This window comes from Periplaneta americana, chromosome 11 (assembly GCF_040183065.1).
Source record: "Periplaneta americana isolate PAMFEO1 chromosome 11, P.americana_PAMFEO1_priV1, whole genome shotgun sequence".
NCBI classification, from domain to species: domain Eukaryota; kingdom Metazoa; phylum Arthropoda; class Insecta; order Blattodea; family Blattidae; genus Periplaneta; species Periplaneta americana.
In genome coordinates, this window is record NC_091127.1 from 125067726 (window position 1) to 125084877 (window position 17152).

At 35.1% G+C, this 17152-nt stretch overlaps 1 protein-coding gene across 10 annotated transcripts in view; it reads left to right on the forward strand.

Moving 5' to 3' along the window:
* Hipk (Homeodomain interacting protein kinase) overlaps positions 1-17152 on the forward strand; it is a 138339-nt gene that overhangs the window by 100695 nt on the left and 20492 nt on the right. For 9 of the 10 annotated variants that reach the window (XM_069839994.1, XM_069839996.1, XM_069840000.1 and 6 more), the window contains one exon: positions 171-546. In XM_069839994.1, the coding sequence (XP_069696095.1) occupies positions 171-546 (376 nt within the window). Of the gene's footprint in view, positions 1-170; positions 547-3537; positions 6176-17152 lie in introns of those variants that run through there. The other variant, XM_069840002.1, reaches the window with a different exon arrangement.

A 17152-nucleotide genomic window follows, 5' to 3' on the forward strand; every position in this document is an offset into this window, starting at 1 on the left:
ATACACATTCTGCAATGAATGAATGATTGGCGATGATTGTGATTGTTGTGATAATTTTATTTTTTTATTTTCTTAATGTCACTTTAGGGTGATATTTACTTTCTCTTCCTGTTACATCCTAGACTCTTGTTCTGGTGGTAAATAGCACAAAGTGTCGTGTTTTCTTGCAGCAACAACTGTTCATAAGGACTACATACAGCCTCCTGCAGCACATACAACGCGTGAGGCTGTGGCGGTGTCCACCAGAGAGCAGCACCTGCTTGCGGCAGCACAGGCCAAGACGTGGACCACAGCTGCAGCTGCTGCGGCATCGGCATCCCATCCTGCACTCCACCAGGGATACCGGCACAGCAGTGCACACCTATCCCCTCAACCCCTGGCACATGCAGCTGCTGCCAGTCGTCTTTCCCCACAACATCCCCTTGCAGCAGCTGGCCAGCCTCTCTACCATCAGCCAGAACTGTATCGTCGGCCTGCTGTGTATGTGACCACCACCCAGCCCGCCTACTTGCCAGCCAGTCACCAGGTGGCTCCTTTCACTGCAGGGTGAGTAGAGAGTATGCCTGGTAGGAAGTTGAGAGGTGTATTAACTCTAATAGTAATAACTGTCAGGAGAGATTTTATATAGGTAGTGGCTTCAACTTTCACATATAATACAACTTCGATTATTGTCATTAATTTGTTGCTAGAAATAGCAATGATTAACGAAATGTTGATAATAAAACGAAGGTATAGTGACAATTTATTCCGAAAATTCAACTTATTTACTTATAAATAATTTTCTTTTGGTAGAAATTAAACGTCCCATTTTTACCACAATGCTACCATTAGCTTTCATTACTTTTATTGTTTCAATTATTGTTAATTTTACGAAGGTTTTTTCCCCCCACCCTCCATTAAAGTTCGTTTCAATCATTGTAGAAGTAATTTGGCATGTTGAGTTCATGTTCACAAGTTATTTACATACCACAAAAATCACTGATCAGTTCAACCACTGTACCAATACAGTAGAACCCCTTTTTAACGAGTATCTAATGGATTACTTTTTTTTATTTCTATAAAATGTGGTTTACATAAAATTGGAAGGAAAGGCTAAAATAACTAGTACTAGCATGGGTATTATATACCGGTACCAAACATTGTAATTATGCCTACAATTATTATTTACAATGCATTTCATTATAATATTTTCTAACTCTTCAAATGGTGAGGCACAAATGTTTTTCCATTTGGTTGAACCCGAACCACACTTAAACTCAGCATTATTCCCCATAATGAAGTAGATTACAAACAACGTTTTTTTGCCATATGCAATAGTGTTATTTGATGATTAGCCTCGACAGCCCTTATTATTTTCACTTTCCATCCTATAGTTAACTTCACGTGTTCAGTCACCATTACGATGATGCATGAACAGCATAAACTAGCAAAAAAAACTTGAAAACAGATTCACACAACTCGCGAGAACAAAGCAACCATTCTGTGAAAGCATTGCAAAGCTAGACCATAAAGAACTATAAATAACAATGCCGCCATGTGGTGCTGCATTACTATCGAATATGCTGGTGTTATTGATATTGAAAGGCGAGTCGATATTTCAGGCTTCATTATCACGAAACACACTTGAAAAATATTCCTTAAAAGTGGGATTTTCTTTAAACAAGTTTCTTTAAAAGCAGGAATTAATTACGTTATTCTTATGGTAATTTGGCTGGACTTAAGAGATTATTCCTTAAAAACGGGAATGTTAAACTGGGGTTTTACTGTAATTCGATATATCATTTATCTGATTGAATATCACTTACCATATTTAATTCGTCTCTTAAGGAAGTAACATTTGCAAACCTTTTGTGTTATTTTCTCTCTCATGCTATTCATGGAGCCTTGTTGCATGAACTAAAGCTATACGAGTATCTGCTTAGATACTGCCTCTATTGACATTAGATAGCTGATTCGACTGTCTCAATTGTGATTTCTCACTTATTCAACATTATGAATAATGTTACAAAACATGTGAAGGGTACACGGAAAAAATGATCAAGGTTGATGTCTTAATCTAATTCAGTATATTACCACAGTCTAGTATATACAGTCATGAAGCTCAATACATAGTAAATATGCATCCATAGATAGTTGCTAACCACTAGGATCTCTACTGTCTCCTCATTATAGATAATGCAACCTGCATAGTCTATTGTTCCTAGTACCCTCATAAACTCAAGCTTCGTGACTATATATACTACACTGTGATATTACTACAAAATTTAGCGTTTTTCTTATCAAACGTGATAAAGGAGAATTATCGCCACTTATACAGTCACCTTTCCTTATTTTTCAGTAGGAACAGCAGTAAATTTTGCAGTAATATACTGAATTAGATGATGGCATAACCCTTAAGAGAACTGTGACTTCGATCATTTTTCCTGTGCACCCTAATGTGTATGCATTATTAGTGATTCTCGAGTTAAATGTTTGTGAAAATGATGGCTAAGTAGACTTTGAATAGCAATCGAATTTATTTATAGTAAATATTGGATATAAGTACAAATTACAGTAACACTTCTTTTATACGTTTCGCATGTACACGTTTTTTGTACTTAACACGATCACATTTTAAACCCCAGGAGATAGGAAACGTCATTTTATACGTTCTAAATTAATTTTGCTCGAAATTATGTTTACCGTGAAAATGGTGAGAATACAAAAATACAGTATGTGTTGAAATTCGTGGAAATTCGAAGCTACCTATGCTTGCATCCAACAATCTTGTGTTCTTTAATAACTCTGTTACTGCTTTAGAAACAGTGAAACGTTTTGTAATACATTATGTAACTGAACAAATTATGAAATAGTTGTCACAATTTGAGGGCATGGTTTATTCTTTAGAAGCAAGCATTCCAAAATAACTGACTTGGGTAAAAAAAAATCACATATTATTAAATGAAGATCATACAAAGTGGCTGGCAATATTGGTCATGTTAGTTCTTAAACTACCCACTACTCTCGAAGATGTTCATTCTCTTCCCCACACCACCATCCCTTCAAGGCAAGGCGTACTACTAGCAATGATGTCATTCATTCAGATTGACTGGTAGGAAAGGCCAGAAATATTTGATCAGTCGGTAGTTTATTTAATTGAAAATTCTACATTAGGTAAGATACTTCAAATATATTACAGTAACTGGTAAAGAGAAGTTTGTTTTTCTTTCCCTGGTTGAATATACAGCAGTATTTCAAGGACTGAAACTACATTCGTTTTCAGATGAAAAAGAGGATGAAAGGAAAGATGTAGCCTACTATTTGACGTCAGCAAGTATAATGCCTTTTCCTTTTTTTCCTTGAAGGCAAAAGTAGATCCAACCTTTGGTACATTGTGTGCTATATATTCCACTAGGAATAGAAAAATCCAATCTAAACCTCTCTTGAATAAGCTACCATCATTTTCTCTACTCAGACTAATTAATAATTAAATCACAACACTACCATGGCTACTTAATATTCTCCTTCAAATTAAACAACTGATATTTCCTTTCACAGTTTATGGCCTTCATAAAGAATTAAAGGACAAGAAGACCAGTGACAACGTGTGCTATCATTTTATGGAATTTATTCATTCTTTTAGAATCCTTGCAAAAAGTGTCTTCTCTCTATAAAGTGCTTTCAGTTGTAACATAACAGATCTGGAGTAAAGTGTCTTGAAGACATAAACATTGTAGTTTATTTTAAAGGATTTTGACAGATGTTATATAGTCATGAATAACTGAAGTGCAAAATAATTCCGTGGCATTCCAGACATTTTGAAGATTAAAATTCAAACCCCTTTGTACATATCAAAATATATTTGTACTAACAAACTCCTGTGCAGAAACAGGGCGTTCGTATTATTTTTTAAATATTGACAGGAGAAGTTCTGACATGACTGTAATATCAAAATGTTTCCATACTTATTATATCAGACTGGTATATATGGCAATCAGCTCTTTTTGAAAAGATATACTGCAGCTATTGTGAAATAGGACAGCCTGAAGTACCTCTACAACATTCACAATTCATAAAATGTAATATATTATGCATAATTGGCTGTATAATACCTTAGTCATTAGTGTATATATGTACATGATAATTAATATTTTGTTACCGACTGTGTGTAGTACTAACGGCAACTGTTTGGAGCACCTCTGGTGTGGAATCTAGAACAGAAACAAGTTTAATGTTTTTTTTTTACCCCTCTGAAATAAATTCTGTCATGCAGTTGCACGGTAATTTTTGTATTATATGCCCAAAAAACCGTCCATTTACAAATGACTGAGAAATTCTGTTGACTTAGTTTGTAGTGTAAATCACATACAGAAAGCTGTAAATGTGTGAAAGAAGTTTCTTGGTATCCAGCACGAACATTCCTTAGTTTATGTGACGTGTGTTCCTTGAGACTTGCTCTGAGCTTGTGTTGCACATATAAAATCGACAATTTATATCTGTATATGGTAATACTCCAAGTAGTTGCTCGTGGTATTAATGTCGGTAACAAACTGTTTATTCTTCAATGATTTATTAAAGTGACATATCCATATAAACAGAGAGATGTATGTTATAACTTGAGAGTGGCTACAGTGCAAATAAATGCCATAAATTTTCGGCACTTATGTCATCTTCTCCCATTATCAGCAGAGTCAACCTTTCGGGAAGCAGCATGTGTGTCATTCTAGCACAGTAATTCTGTACAGTATTGGATAGATAATTTTTTTTAATGGAAACTGCATTTGTAAGTCTCGTCACATATATCCAGAATCTCCTATCAACCATGTCGTATGTTCATGCACTCATTCAAAAGGGTGTAATGAAGGTTCTATATCAGATGGGAGGAGGAGGGAAATAAAAAGAAATGTATTGACAGAAGAAAGATTAACCGATACTCAGGCAGGATTGCAGTTAAGCTCTTCAAAATCACTTACAAGGTTATTTCAGATTGTGTTTCGAAACTTCTGGAGCCTGGTTGAATATTTTATGTAGTTTAAGTAAGTCTCAAAATTTTGTTTCGTCTTCTTCGTTGTTAAAAAATTGATTAGACAGAAATGGCTCATAGATTGGAGAGTGCGAGATTGCAGATAATAATAAAATTTGCGATGGAATTTATGAATGAACTTTTTGATGTGTTTTAGAGAGTTTCCACCGAAAAAATTCTCTGCCTAGTACTGTACTGAATGATGAAATTGAAGTTAATATACCTCTTATTAATAACAACAATCTATGGTGCAAACCCCATGAAGGGCTAAGTCCGACTATTTGACTACTGGCCTCAAAACCATGTGCCTAAGTGGAGGAGAATGATCATCCAACCAGAATGGAGGTATTGTATGATCAGCACAATGATCCCCCTAGCTGTTAAAGCTGGTTTTTGCTACCTATCATATCTCCTCAAATTCATTACATTACTGGGTGAGCACTGGTCCCATACACTAGCCGAAATTTCATGAGAAAATTTCTTCCCCATGCAGGTCTCTGCTGATGCAGGAGTAGATGATGTGCAGTAAGTGATGTAACTTAGAGCATCAGTCATGCTGTAGCCACTTAAAAGGAGAAGATTACTGATTTTGGTAACGCTGTTTCACATAGAAGCTAATGATGTAAAACCAATCATAGCAAAATCAAATAATACGACAGTTAAAGGTTGCTGAATTATTTTCAGTGATCTTGCACCTTTTAGTTAGTGTCTTCATAAAGGGATAGATTGTGTGTGAAGTTCAGTGGAAGATGGTAGATGATGTGAAACAGATTGGGCGAACCAGTTCTTTCCAAGCATTTTTTGGTTCCCATCATTACACTGGGTTGTTATCCATTTGTCACGTGGCTAACATGTAGGAGCAGAACAAATCCTCTTGGATCAATGGAATCAGTCATCATTGTCATTGAACTGTTTCAGATTATTTATTTCAGTTGTTGGTCTCCGTTTTTGTTAGAATCATTCTTTGTAAAGTTTATTTAAAGAGCATGAGTATAGGTTTGAAAGTAATTCTGCATTTATAGTGAAATCTTAGTGAGACTCTTTTCAAGAGACTGCATAATAATTGCATATTAAACAGTACTGTGTATTAGCAGGAGTGGCTTTACATATATTAGGATTCTTTTATTTTAACACAAAGACGCTGTAACATTTATCTAAACAATGTAAACATGAAACGGTATATTACAGTAATACAATTTTTGTATGGTAAGAGTTGCATTGCTTTCTTTCTGGGGGGGGGGAAAGAAAATCAGAGAACACGAAAAAAATATGGATGCGTGATAGACTATTGACAAATTAAAAGAATTAATATCTCGAGAAAAGTAACCTAATAATTTGCAGAATAAAACAAAAAACACCAAGTTGCTTACCTTAGAAAATCCAACTTTCCTCTCTGTCCCATGCTGCATTGATGAAATTTATTCCATCCAGCATTGTAATGGATTTCATGTTTGTTTCCATATTGTCAATTGTGTCAGGTAACACAAGACTACGCACTTGCAATGAAAGTGCTTTAGCACATTTAATTACCCCTTAATCTATCAGTTGTATGTAGTTTACTTGTTATTTTAGGAGGTAAATATGCAAGTTTGATACTTCTTAAATTTATTTTCGGCTGTGCTTCAAAATTTTCAAAACTCATTCTTAGTAGAATTCCTGAAGTGAAATTGTTAGAATTTTAAATGAGTTGTATATTAAGAATTGGGTCTTTAATTAACGTCCCTAGAATTAGCAAACACTCATTCTTAGTAGAATTCCTGAAGTAAAATTGTTAGAATTTTAAATGAGTTGTATATTAAGAATTGGGTCTTTAATTAACGTCCCTAGAATTAGCAAACATTTATTTTATTTTATTTTATTTTATTTTATTTTATTTTTTATTTTATTTTATTTTATTTTATTATTATTATTTATTTATTTATTTTTTTTTTTTTTTCAAAATTTAGTACTGGTAATCTGGTACAGTATTATCCTTCTTTCCCTTTTTTGAAAGGCAGGTACTTCAGAAATTTTAATGTAAAATTTATACGGAAGTGCACAACTTCTAATCACTAGATTGTGCACCAATATGCATGGGTTAAATCCCAAATCTGTCCGCAGTGTATATGATAAGAAAGCATTTTTCACTGTTGATAGTGATTCATCCGTCGGACAGAGACATTAAGCCTGGCGGGCTCCTTAGTGCTATTCGACAGGAGTAGGCTATGTGCCAGCACTGGGTTTCCCCTTCTCCCTTCTTCATCATCACTCATTACATACATACATACATACCAGCATTTGAAACCTGTACTATCCCTAACACCTCAGCCCTCTCTATTTTTTAACTATTGCAGATGATGCATGAAATGAGGGTAAGATGAGAGTATTGGTGGAACGATAGAGAGGAAACATGAAACCCCCCCAAAAAAACTCTATAATGTCTTCTTTGTCCACCACAAATACCATCATGACCAGGCTAGGGATTAAGCCTGGAGCTACAGATACATTTCTCTAGAATATCTTTCTTATGTTGCATGCTTACGAAACATTATTATTCTGCTTAGAGCACATTAGGGATACCTTAATGAAAGGGCTATACCATTTTCTTTGCGAAAACAGTATTTGTCTAAAGCAAATAGGTAAAGAAACTGTTACCCAGATACTCAGCAGTTTCAGTAGGTTCCCTTAAATATGCAGCAACCTCTAATTATGAAAACCTTGAATGGCAGTACATTATTTAAACTGCTTTCGGTTGCATAATTCTCGTAATTCTGACAAATCTATAAGTTACAATCCACAAACTTAATACCATACTTTGTGGGGAAAGCCAGCTAAAATCATAATCAGAAACTTCAGAAGTCTTCAGAGCCACTCACACTATCAATTCTTTCGACACTAATGCAATATACTGTAAGCTGTTCCTCCTATATTGAGAATAGTTTAGTTTTGTACTTGATTGTGTTGATAAATATGCAGGTAAACTTCATTTTTGTAGGTGTCCAGTTCTTCATTATCATCATCAGACGTTTCCAATTACTTACGGGTTGTTTCAACATAGCCTTCTCCATATAGTCCTATATTGCCATAATTCCTCATTAGGGATTCTTTCTCAGCTGCTATATGATATTGGAATCTAAGTAACCCTTCAGTTCTCATTTTCTAGAAGGATAACTCATTTGCATTCACTGTTGTTATTGGATTTAAGTAATTTTTTTAATGCTTCATTATTTAATGACACTGTATCAGTTACTAGGTTATTTAGCGTCGAGATGGTATTTGGCGAGATGAGGCTGAGGATAGATTACTTGACATTCGCTTTATAGTTGGAGACAGAAGAAACCCAACTAGGTAATCAGCCCTAGCGGAAATTGAACCCATGCCCAAGTGCAACTCCCAATCAGCAGGCAAGCACCAATCAGCCAACTGAGTTATGCTAGTAGCTAAGTCCAGTGTTGCAATACTAATACTTTGTTGGATTTATAAGCATAATGTAATATGAAATGAAATATGTTAGTAATATCTTCAAAATGCTATTGTTTATCTTCAAATAATTCTTAGGTGTGGCCCAACTTTAGGAATGTATGATAAAAGATTATTATCACTTTCATTACTTAACAATGAAGCAAGGATAATAATTTAAATAAGAAATAATTAAGTTACTTTAGAATGTGACTGATCAGATTGCTTTAATAAAATATTCATATTCAGCATTGAAAGTTTTACAGCCAAAACACTATCAGTATGTTGATGAAGGACGCATTAGAATATTGTCATATTAGCACAGAATGGTTTGATTGATAAGTATAGGAGTCAGAGACCTCTGGAATGTCTACGTTCATTGCAGTAATAATGCTGATTATTATTATTATTATTATTATTATTATTATTATTATATAGAGTCGACCTGGTTGGCGATTTGGTATAGCGCTGGCCTTCTATGCCCAAGGTTGCGGGTTCGATCCCGGGCCAGGTCGATGGCATTTAAGTGTGCTTAAATGCGACAGGCTCATGTCAGTAGATTTACTGGCATGTAAAAGAATTCCTGCGGGACAAAATTCCAGCATATCCAGCGACGCTGATATAATCTCTGCAGTTGCGAGCGTCGTTAAATAAAACATAACATTTAACATATTTTATAGAGAATAGTAAAATGCTGGCAGAAATGGAAGTACTTCACAAAAACTTGCCATAAACACCCATGACAAATTTCATTTAAACTCTCTAGGAATTAAACCATTGTGTCTGTTGAGAAAAGTGGATGCTTTAATATTTGAAGGGTACACGGGAAAAACGATCAAGGTCCAACAAAAATCGAAATTGAGTTAATAATGCCATCTTATAGTGGAAAGGAAGTACTATCATGTGGTCTAGCTGGTAATAAGAAATCATCGTTCTTGACATTCCACTACGTCAATTTCTATTAAATACACACATAACAAAGTATTAAGTGCTTAAACTTTAAAATTCGTTTTTCTCGAAACTTTCTAAAAATGGATCTTGATCGTTATTTCCGTGTACCCTTCATTTGGTAAGCAGTGCGCCACTATCCATACACTTTAAATAACAAACAAATTCTACATCTTGATTACACAACTTTTAACACTGTATCACTTCGGAATATGTATGATAAGAACTTTCTTGTGTTAAATATTATTACAGTCACTTGTTAACATGTTTCGACCTATTTTCGGTCATCTTCGGAACTGGTCGTTGTTCCGAAGATGACCAAAAATAGGTCGAAACATGTTAACAAGTGACGTTAATAATATTTAACACAAGAAAGTTCTTATCATACATATTCCGAAAACAAATTCTGTTGAGTTTTAAACTGATATTGACAGAAATTAATTTAAAATTCTATAAATTACAAAAGAATTCTTCCTATGATATCTAAATTAATTTGTACTACAATTAAGTTTGATGAATCCACTGCTGTGAAGTAGCATGCCTAACTGTGAAACGAGCAGGCCCAGGTTCATATCTTGTTGGGACAAGTTGCCTGGTGAGGTTTTTTCCGGAGTTTTCCCTCAGCCCATTAAGAGCAAATGCAGGATAACTTACGGCAGTGGACCCTGGACTCACATTAGATGGTTTTGTATTGCAGCGTTGAGTTTTATCAACAGTGCTCCCTCTCAGCGGTATATATGTAATAAAGTCTTTGTAAGACACCTGACTGATGAGGAGATTACTTAAAATTTAACATCAAAATGTAGAAGGTAACTGGGAACTGCATCGGTTATTCCATAACACTTTACCTCTGCAGAGATATATTGGTTATCAGGTGTATTACAAAATAAGACCAGCTGACGAAACTTGTCTTGTATAGAGAAAAACTGAAATCTAATATATTTTAACTGAACTACATCAAATTATATAACCTTTATCATACAGTTAGTTACAAACAAATGTATTCCTTTCAGACACTGCTGAATACAAAAAAACAGTCCTGTTGCCAAATGGTAAGACCACTTGTCATTAATATCCTATAAATGAACTCGTTTTCAGAACTATCTGAAACACATGATTCGTTAAGCTCTCTCCAAGCTTCTGTAACACAGACAGTTCAAGTTCATTCCATGCAGATATAACAGAGGTATTTAATTCCTGCACATTGGCATATTGCTTTTCATCACGATAAACTGACCTGCATAAGATCTCCATACGTTCTCCATAGGGTTTAGGTCCGGGGAATTGGTGGGCCATTCCATGACTAAACCAATCCCTTGTAAATCCGGCAGTGGATGGTTGCATTGTCCTGCTGAAATATTCAATTCCCTGTTCCAATCCTCTCTGCAACAGGTTAAAGGTGCTCTTCGAGCAGTGTCTAATAGTGTATGACTTTCATATGACTTACAGGGAACATAAGACGTGCTTTTCCTACGTATCCAAATTCATCCCAGACGATAAGAAACTTTCCTCCTTGCTACCTCTTTGAAAACACTTCGTCTTTTCTGAGGTCATGCCAGTGGTATGCCAAGCCATCAGGACTATCCAAGTTGAATATCTTTCCATCATTGAATATTATACGCTTCATTCTTCCTCCCATGTGACGTGTGTTCCTTAGCACAGTGAACACATCTCTGTTTATTGTGGACTGTCAGATGGGGTTGCGTCTTCCTTTCCTTGTATATCAGTATGTTTGTTTGTCTGACTAGCCTGGACAACGTCGATTTGTGAACATTGACAGTGGATCACGAGCAAGTTCACAAACACAACAGACACAAGACTGCTCACTCGACAGCTGCAATGAGGCATATGAGTATGAAGGTCACGAAATATTTAGCCTGGTCTTATCATTTTGAAACGGGACTGTTTTCTGTCTTCTGACTTGTGTGCAATGAATGAGTTTGTTTCTAACTAGCTCTAATTTGATATACTTAAATTACAATATATTAGATTTCAGTTTCTGCCTATACATGACGAGTTTCGTCAGTTGGTCTTGCCATTTTGCAATGCACCTTAGTAGAGCAATAGGTTGCAGACTGGAAGAGCTCAGATTCAAGGCAGGCAGACTTTTCATATCACCATAATTTGCTAAATAATTTCCAGTCTCCTATAAGATCGTGTCTTTCTAGAGCTGATAAAGAATTGCGAGAGTGTAGTGCTAACCACATTACCTTCTGTATGTCTTGAATGATGTGTATACAGACACTTCGTTTTCACTCTACCTCCTACTCTATTTGGATTCCTTTTTTCCAGTGCATCTTTAAACTTGTTGATCCAACATTTCAAAAATCAAAAGTATGTATGAAATAGTAAAGTAAATAGTAATCATTTTCTTGTTTGAAAATGGGATATTATAGCTAAAGTGGCTAAGAGGCATGACATTGTCAAGTATTATGCCAGCATATTGCTTGAAGGGTTTTCCATTGTTTTTACACCTTGTCTTTCTGTGCCTTGAAACTGTGATGTTCCAGCTGGGGAATCTGTGAAATATGTGAAGGAAAAGTCACTGTAAGGCAGTCAGTTTGTTTTCTAGTACCTCATTTTCCCCTCATTATTATAATTTTATGTACAATTCTTATATCGCAGTAATGTAGCAATTACAGTAGAATCTCTATTAACTGTCAGTCACAGGACCAGAGCTTTGACAGATAAATAATTGAAAAGTCTGTTAAGCAAGAAAGGGGAAATTTTCACCAAAAAAAAAAAAAACTACTTTTTTTTCCCCTCAAATTTTATGTGTGTTTTAAAAATCTACTACAATGTAATCTATAGTACAGTACATGCTACAAAAAACACATGTGACATTATTGTTGTTGTTGTCTGAAAAAGTCAATTTTTTTTGTTTAAAACACACTGCATTCACAAAAAATCACTTTTTCCAAATTCTAAATAAAAAAAAAGTGTGTGTTTTAAAAATCTAAACACATCATGTGCTTTTTTTGTGGGGCCTTGGGAGCTGACCTGCTTGATGGTTAAGCGACAAAGACTGTGAATCGGAAGACGGATAATCGAGGTTCTACTGTTCTTGGTATATAAAGACTTAACATTGAGAAAAGTTAGCCCTAGCACTTCAGCCTGAATGAGTCTATAATTTACTGAAAGTCAGAACTCAAGTTGCTCCGATTATCATTAAGGAAAGTATCCCACATGGTATACACTTATGTTAAGATTTGGGGGACAGAGGAGAAGAGTCTTTAACCATTTTCTTTTCCTCTACACTGGCAAATTGTTGAAAGAGCTTTGATTAATGATAGTGAGCACTGCAATGTTATAAAACTTAAAAGTTTAACTCTTCTTATTTACTTTTCTGAACAAATAGTGGAAATAAAATTGAAAATTATACATAAATGTATAACATTTTAAATAGCGCAAAATTGCTCATAATAGTATTTGCTTCTTTGGACAATATATCGAGAATAATATTAAAAATAAAGTGACCTTTGAAGTTAATGTGACGGTGATGCAAATGGCTACCACAATGATGATTGGGTCTAATAATCTGAATTGCAGTTCCTTAGGACACAGTATTTCAGTCAACTGTGTCATACATTTTTTAATAAATTGTCTTCTCTAAAAACACTTCACAGATCTTGGAATTTCCCAGAATATTACATACTACCTTCAAGAAAATTGTAAAATTGTGGCAGAATATTTACTTCATATTGTAAGGCATTCATCCCTTTAAATACTTGGAGTATTTTAGCATGTTCCTGGCCTGAAATATAAATTTAGTTAGGACTAAAAAATGTTAATACGTAGAATCCCTCTTATCTGGCACCAAAGGGACCAGGCTAGTTCCAGATACAAGATTTTACCGGATAATTGAATAAATACAGGTATATACAAAAAAAAAGTTTGTATTTCATGGTGCAGCCATGAACTGCAGTTGAACTGCAGCCATGTGAAGCTTATTTCTGTATCACTTGCTCACAACTGAATAAACATAAAAAACTGTGTGGATTTTCGTTATTAAAACACATCACACAACACAACACAAATAATACACTAATTTTAGGTTCGAATATTCACTGAAAATTAAAGTTTGTGCGAACTTCCTAATGTGGCAACACTGACGGCCCGAACATAACATAAAAACTGTGTGAATTTTCTTTATTAAAACACATCACACAACACATATAATAGCCTACGCTAATTTTAGGTTCGAATATTCATTGAAAATGAAAATTTGTTCGAACTCCCTAATGTGGCTACACTGACGGACTGAACATGATTAAACATAAAAGCTGTGTGGATTTTATTTATTAAAACACATCGCATATCAAATTATACAATAATTTTAGGTTCGAATATTCACTAAAAATTAAAGTTCGTGGGAACTTCCTAATGTGGCAAAACTGGCTGCCCAGATTGAGGCAGTGTGACAGATTTAAACTTTTTTTTTTGGCCCAGCCAAAAGTGCTGTTGTTTTGGTATTGCCAGTTATTTGGGTGCTGGTTACGAGGGCTTTTACTGTATTGTAATAATAATTCCCATTTGTAGAAAGCACTTTTCATTTCTACATGTTGGTTCTGTATATGCCAAGTAATATTTTGGAACAAAGCAAACACTTTACATCATCTTCAATTTGGCAACAGATGAATTCATCTCATTCCACAAGAAATTCGCTTTTTTCATGATGATTTCGAGAACATGTTGAAAAATCCCAATTCAAACTGTTGTTCAGCTGACCAATACCATTCTGTGTGGAAAGATATAAGAATGGACGAAACGCCTCATTACGATCACAATTATTACGAGTGTTATCACAACACACTATTTGCCTATAGCTGACTTTAAAATCTTCAGGTCCACCGTTGTAGAGTACAGTGGTTAGCGTAGGCTTATCTGACCATGAAACAAGTGGGCCTGGGTTCAAATCCTGGTTGGAATCTGATTGAGGTTTTTTCCGGATTTTTCTCTCAACCCATTAAGAGCAAATGCTGGAGCTGGACAAACTGTCAGAGCTGGAACCTGGACTCATTTCATTGGCATTATCACAATCATTTCACCTGGATGCTAGATAACCATCGTAGTTGATAAGTGTCATAAAATAAACAAATTAAAAAAACTCAGCAGCACTACATTTGAGGGTTGGAAATGCGTCAGTTGTGGAAGGAAGCTCTTTATTGTTACTGTATAAGTTTGTTCCAACAAGCGATTCATTAATCAGTTCATGTATGAACCTTGTATCATCTTATGCACACACACTGGTTGAGTGTCTGCTGTGGGATTGAAACAGAATTGGATGATGTTGGACCACTTTCTCGGATCATTGCATACTAAATCCAGAGATGCTACAACTATGAGCATCTTTGCCTGAGAACGAACCCCTTAATTATCGGTTCGCAGCTAATTCAAATTGCAGAAAATAGAATTTATTTAGATAATTTTCTATAAAAAAAAAAAGGTAATAAAAATTATGGATGATAAGAATTCTCCTAATTCATTGTCATCGTACTTGGGGACTCCTTCAACTAAAAAAAGAATAAGAATAAAATATATATATATATTTTTTTTCAATATTTTCTTTATTTACTTTATTATACTTTTAATCAAAGTTGCACATTAAAAATGTAATTAATTATTTCATTACCCAAATAATTTTCTTTCTTTTTGGCGAAAAATTACATCTCTATTTAGTTTTATTATTTGTGTGCACTGGATTCTGAGTCAGAGTTGCTGTCACTTTCAATCTTACTCCAGTACATCCTCATTCCACCAACTAATTCTGATTGTTCCAGATATGTGTCAAAAGATAGTTGGAACATTTGACTGAAGTACATGTTTCTGGTTCAGAACTGGTTTAGAGTGTGTTGGAACACCTTTTTTGTACTGCGCATGCTCATGATAGTTACGGACTGTTGTTGGAACGAATCTTATGTTACAGAACAAGTTGAAAGTCCCGGTAATGGAAATGTTGTGACTCTACAAACGACTGGTAATAAGCATGGGTAGTTTGAAAGCTCATTGTTTAATCAAGCTGGTTGTTAATTCAGTTGCGTTATATGGTATATAGCTATAATGAGAAGGTATCTGTTATTTGATAATACTGCTGATTTCAATATAAATCTTGTAAGAGCTGTTGGAAATGTCATTATTTCACTGTTTGCTTATTATTGCAGTGTCTTCTCATCATTTGAATGATCTTTGTAGTTTAAGAGATACTAGGCAACTATTGTCAAGATGAATTACCCCCAATTTTTTAATTAATTTTCCACGAGTAAGTTACAGTTGTAAGGATTTGTCTGTTAATCATATACGTGCTTTTGAAAGGTGTTTTATATATTATGAGGAAAGTTGTATATCAGATTAGTATGCAATATTAATTTTAAGTGTGAGAATAACTTACTATACTGGCGATGTTGAAGCACTGCACCCACACACTTGCATGCCATTGTTGAGGTCTAGCAACTGAGTGTAGCGTGGAACACAGTGATATGTGTTCTTGGGTGTTTGTGTTGACTGCCCAGTTTGGTGCACAATTACCAGTTTTTCCAGTGGATTGTTTATTTATTCATTCATTCATTCATTCATTTCAGAAATATATTGCCTTTCTTACTTGATGGGTGGATTTAATTTAATTTTATGATTCATGTATTTCTCCGTTGCTAGAATAGGAGTGTGGGCAGAAGTAGTCAAATGAAACAATTTTGCATTGGGAACCATGTTCAATAATGTTCCTGTTATGAATTACAAGTCATATTAAACAGTGTGTCCCACTCGAAGGTACCTCCATTACTTTAAAGAAAGTACAAGTACAAAAAAGTGCAAAAGTATCATGAGATTGTCACAGTAGGTGCTGAAAATGTCCTCCCTGAGCATTAATACACAACTGAACACAATGTCGCATGTTTCTGAAGGTTGAAATCCTTGAAATATTTGTAACAGGAAATTAATGTTATCGAGGCTACCTTTGAGTGAAAAACCCAGTATGTCGTTACAGTTTCGAGCTGCGAGACACTTTTAGACATTGTAGAGAAACTGGTAATAATTCTAATTGCTAGGGACATCACTAAATGACATCAGGACTGTTGAAATGTGACACTCCACATCATGATGTTACAATGGCTCACAAGCAAACATTCTGATGGGGGGGGGGGGGGGGGGCAGATAAAAAAGTTAATTTTTTTTCTCTCACCATGTTAATAATGCCAAAAGACGTGCTTATACAAATTTTGGGCACTTGACTGCAATTATGAGGGCCATAAAAATTAAGTTTGCCAGGGACGGTTAACAGAAAGTAAACACAATCTCAATGAAAAAATTTATTGGAACAGACACAGCAATTGTTGAGATATTTTTCAACATATTCCCCATGGAATTGAGACATTTGTCATATCACGGGATCGACAGAGAGGTGCAGACGGCTGGTCAAACACTGATACCAGGCGGCTGACTTCTACGACGGTATGACAGATGTCTCGGCTCGAGTGGGGGATATGTTGACAAATAGTGCAACAATTGCTGTATCTGTTTCAATAAACCTTTCTATGCAATTGTGCTTTTTTCTGTAAACGGCCCCAAGGGAAGTCACTTTCTGGATGACCTCATAATTGCAGTCGAGTGGCCAAAATTTGTATGAGCACTTCTTTTGACATTATTAACATGGTGGAAGAAAAAAATTAACTTTTTTATCTGCACCCATCTGAATGTTTGCTTGTCAACTAAACTGGAGGTCGCCTCTTTGAGCATCTGATTTAATTATTATTTTATTCGTCTAAATTA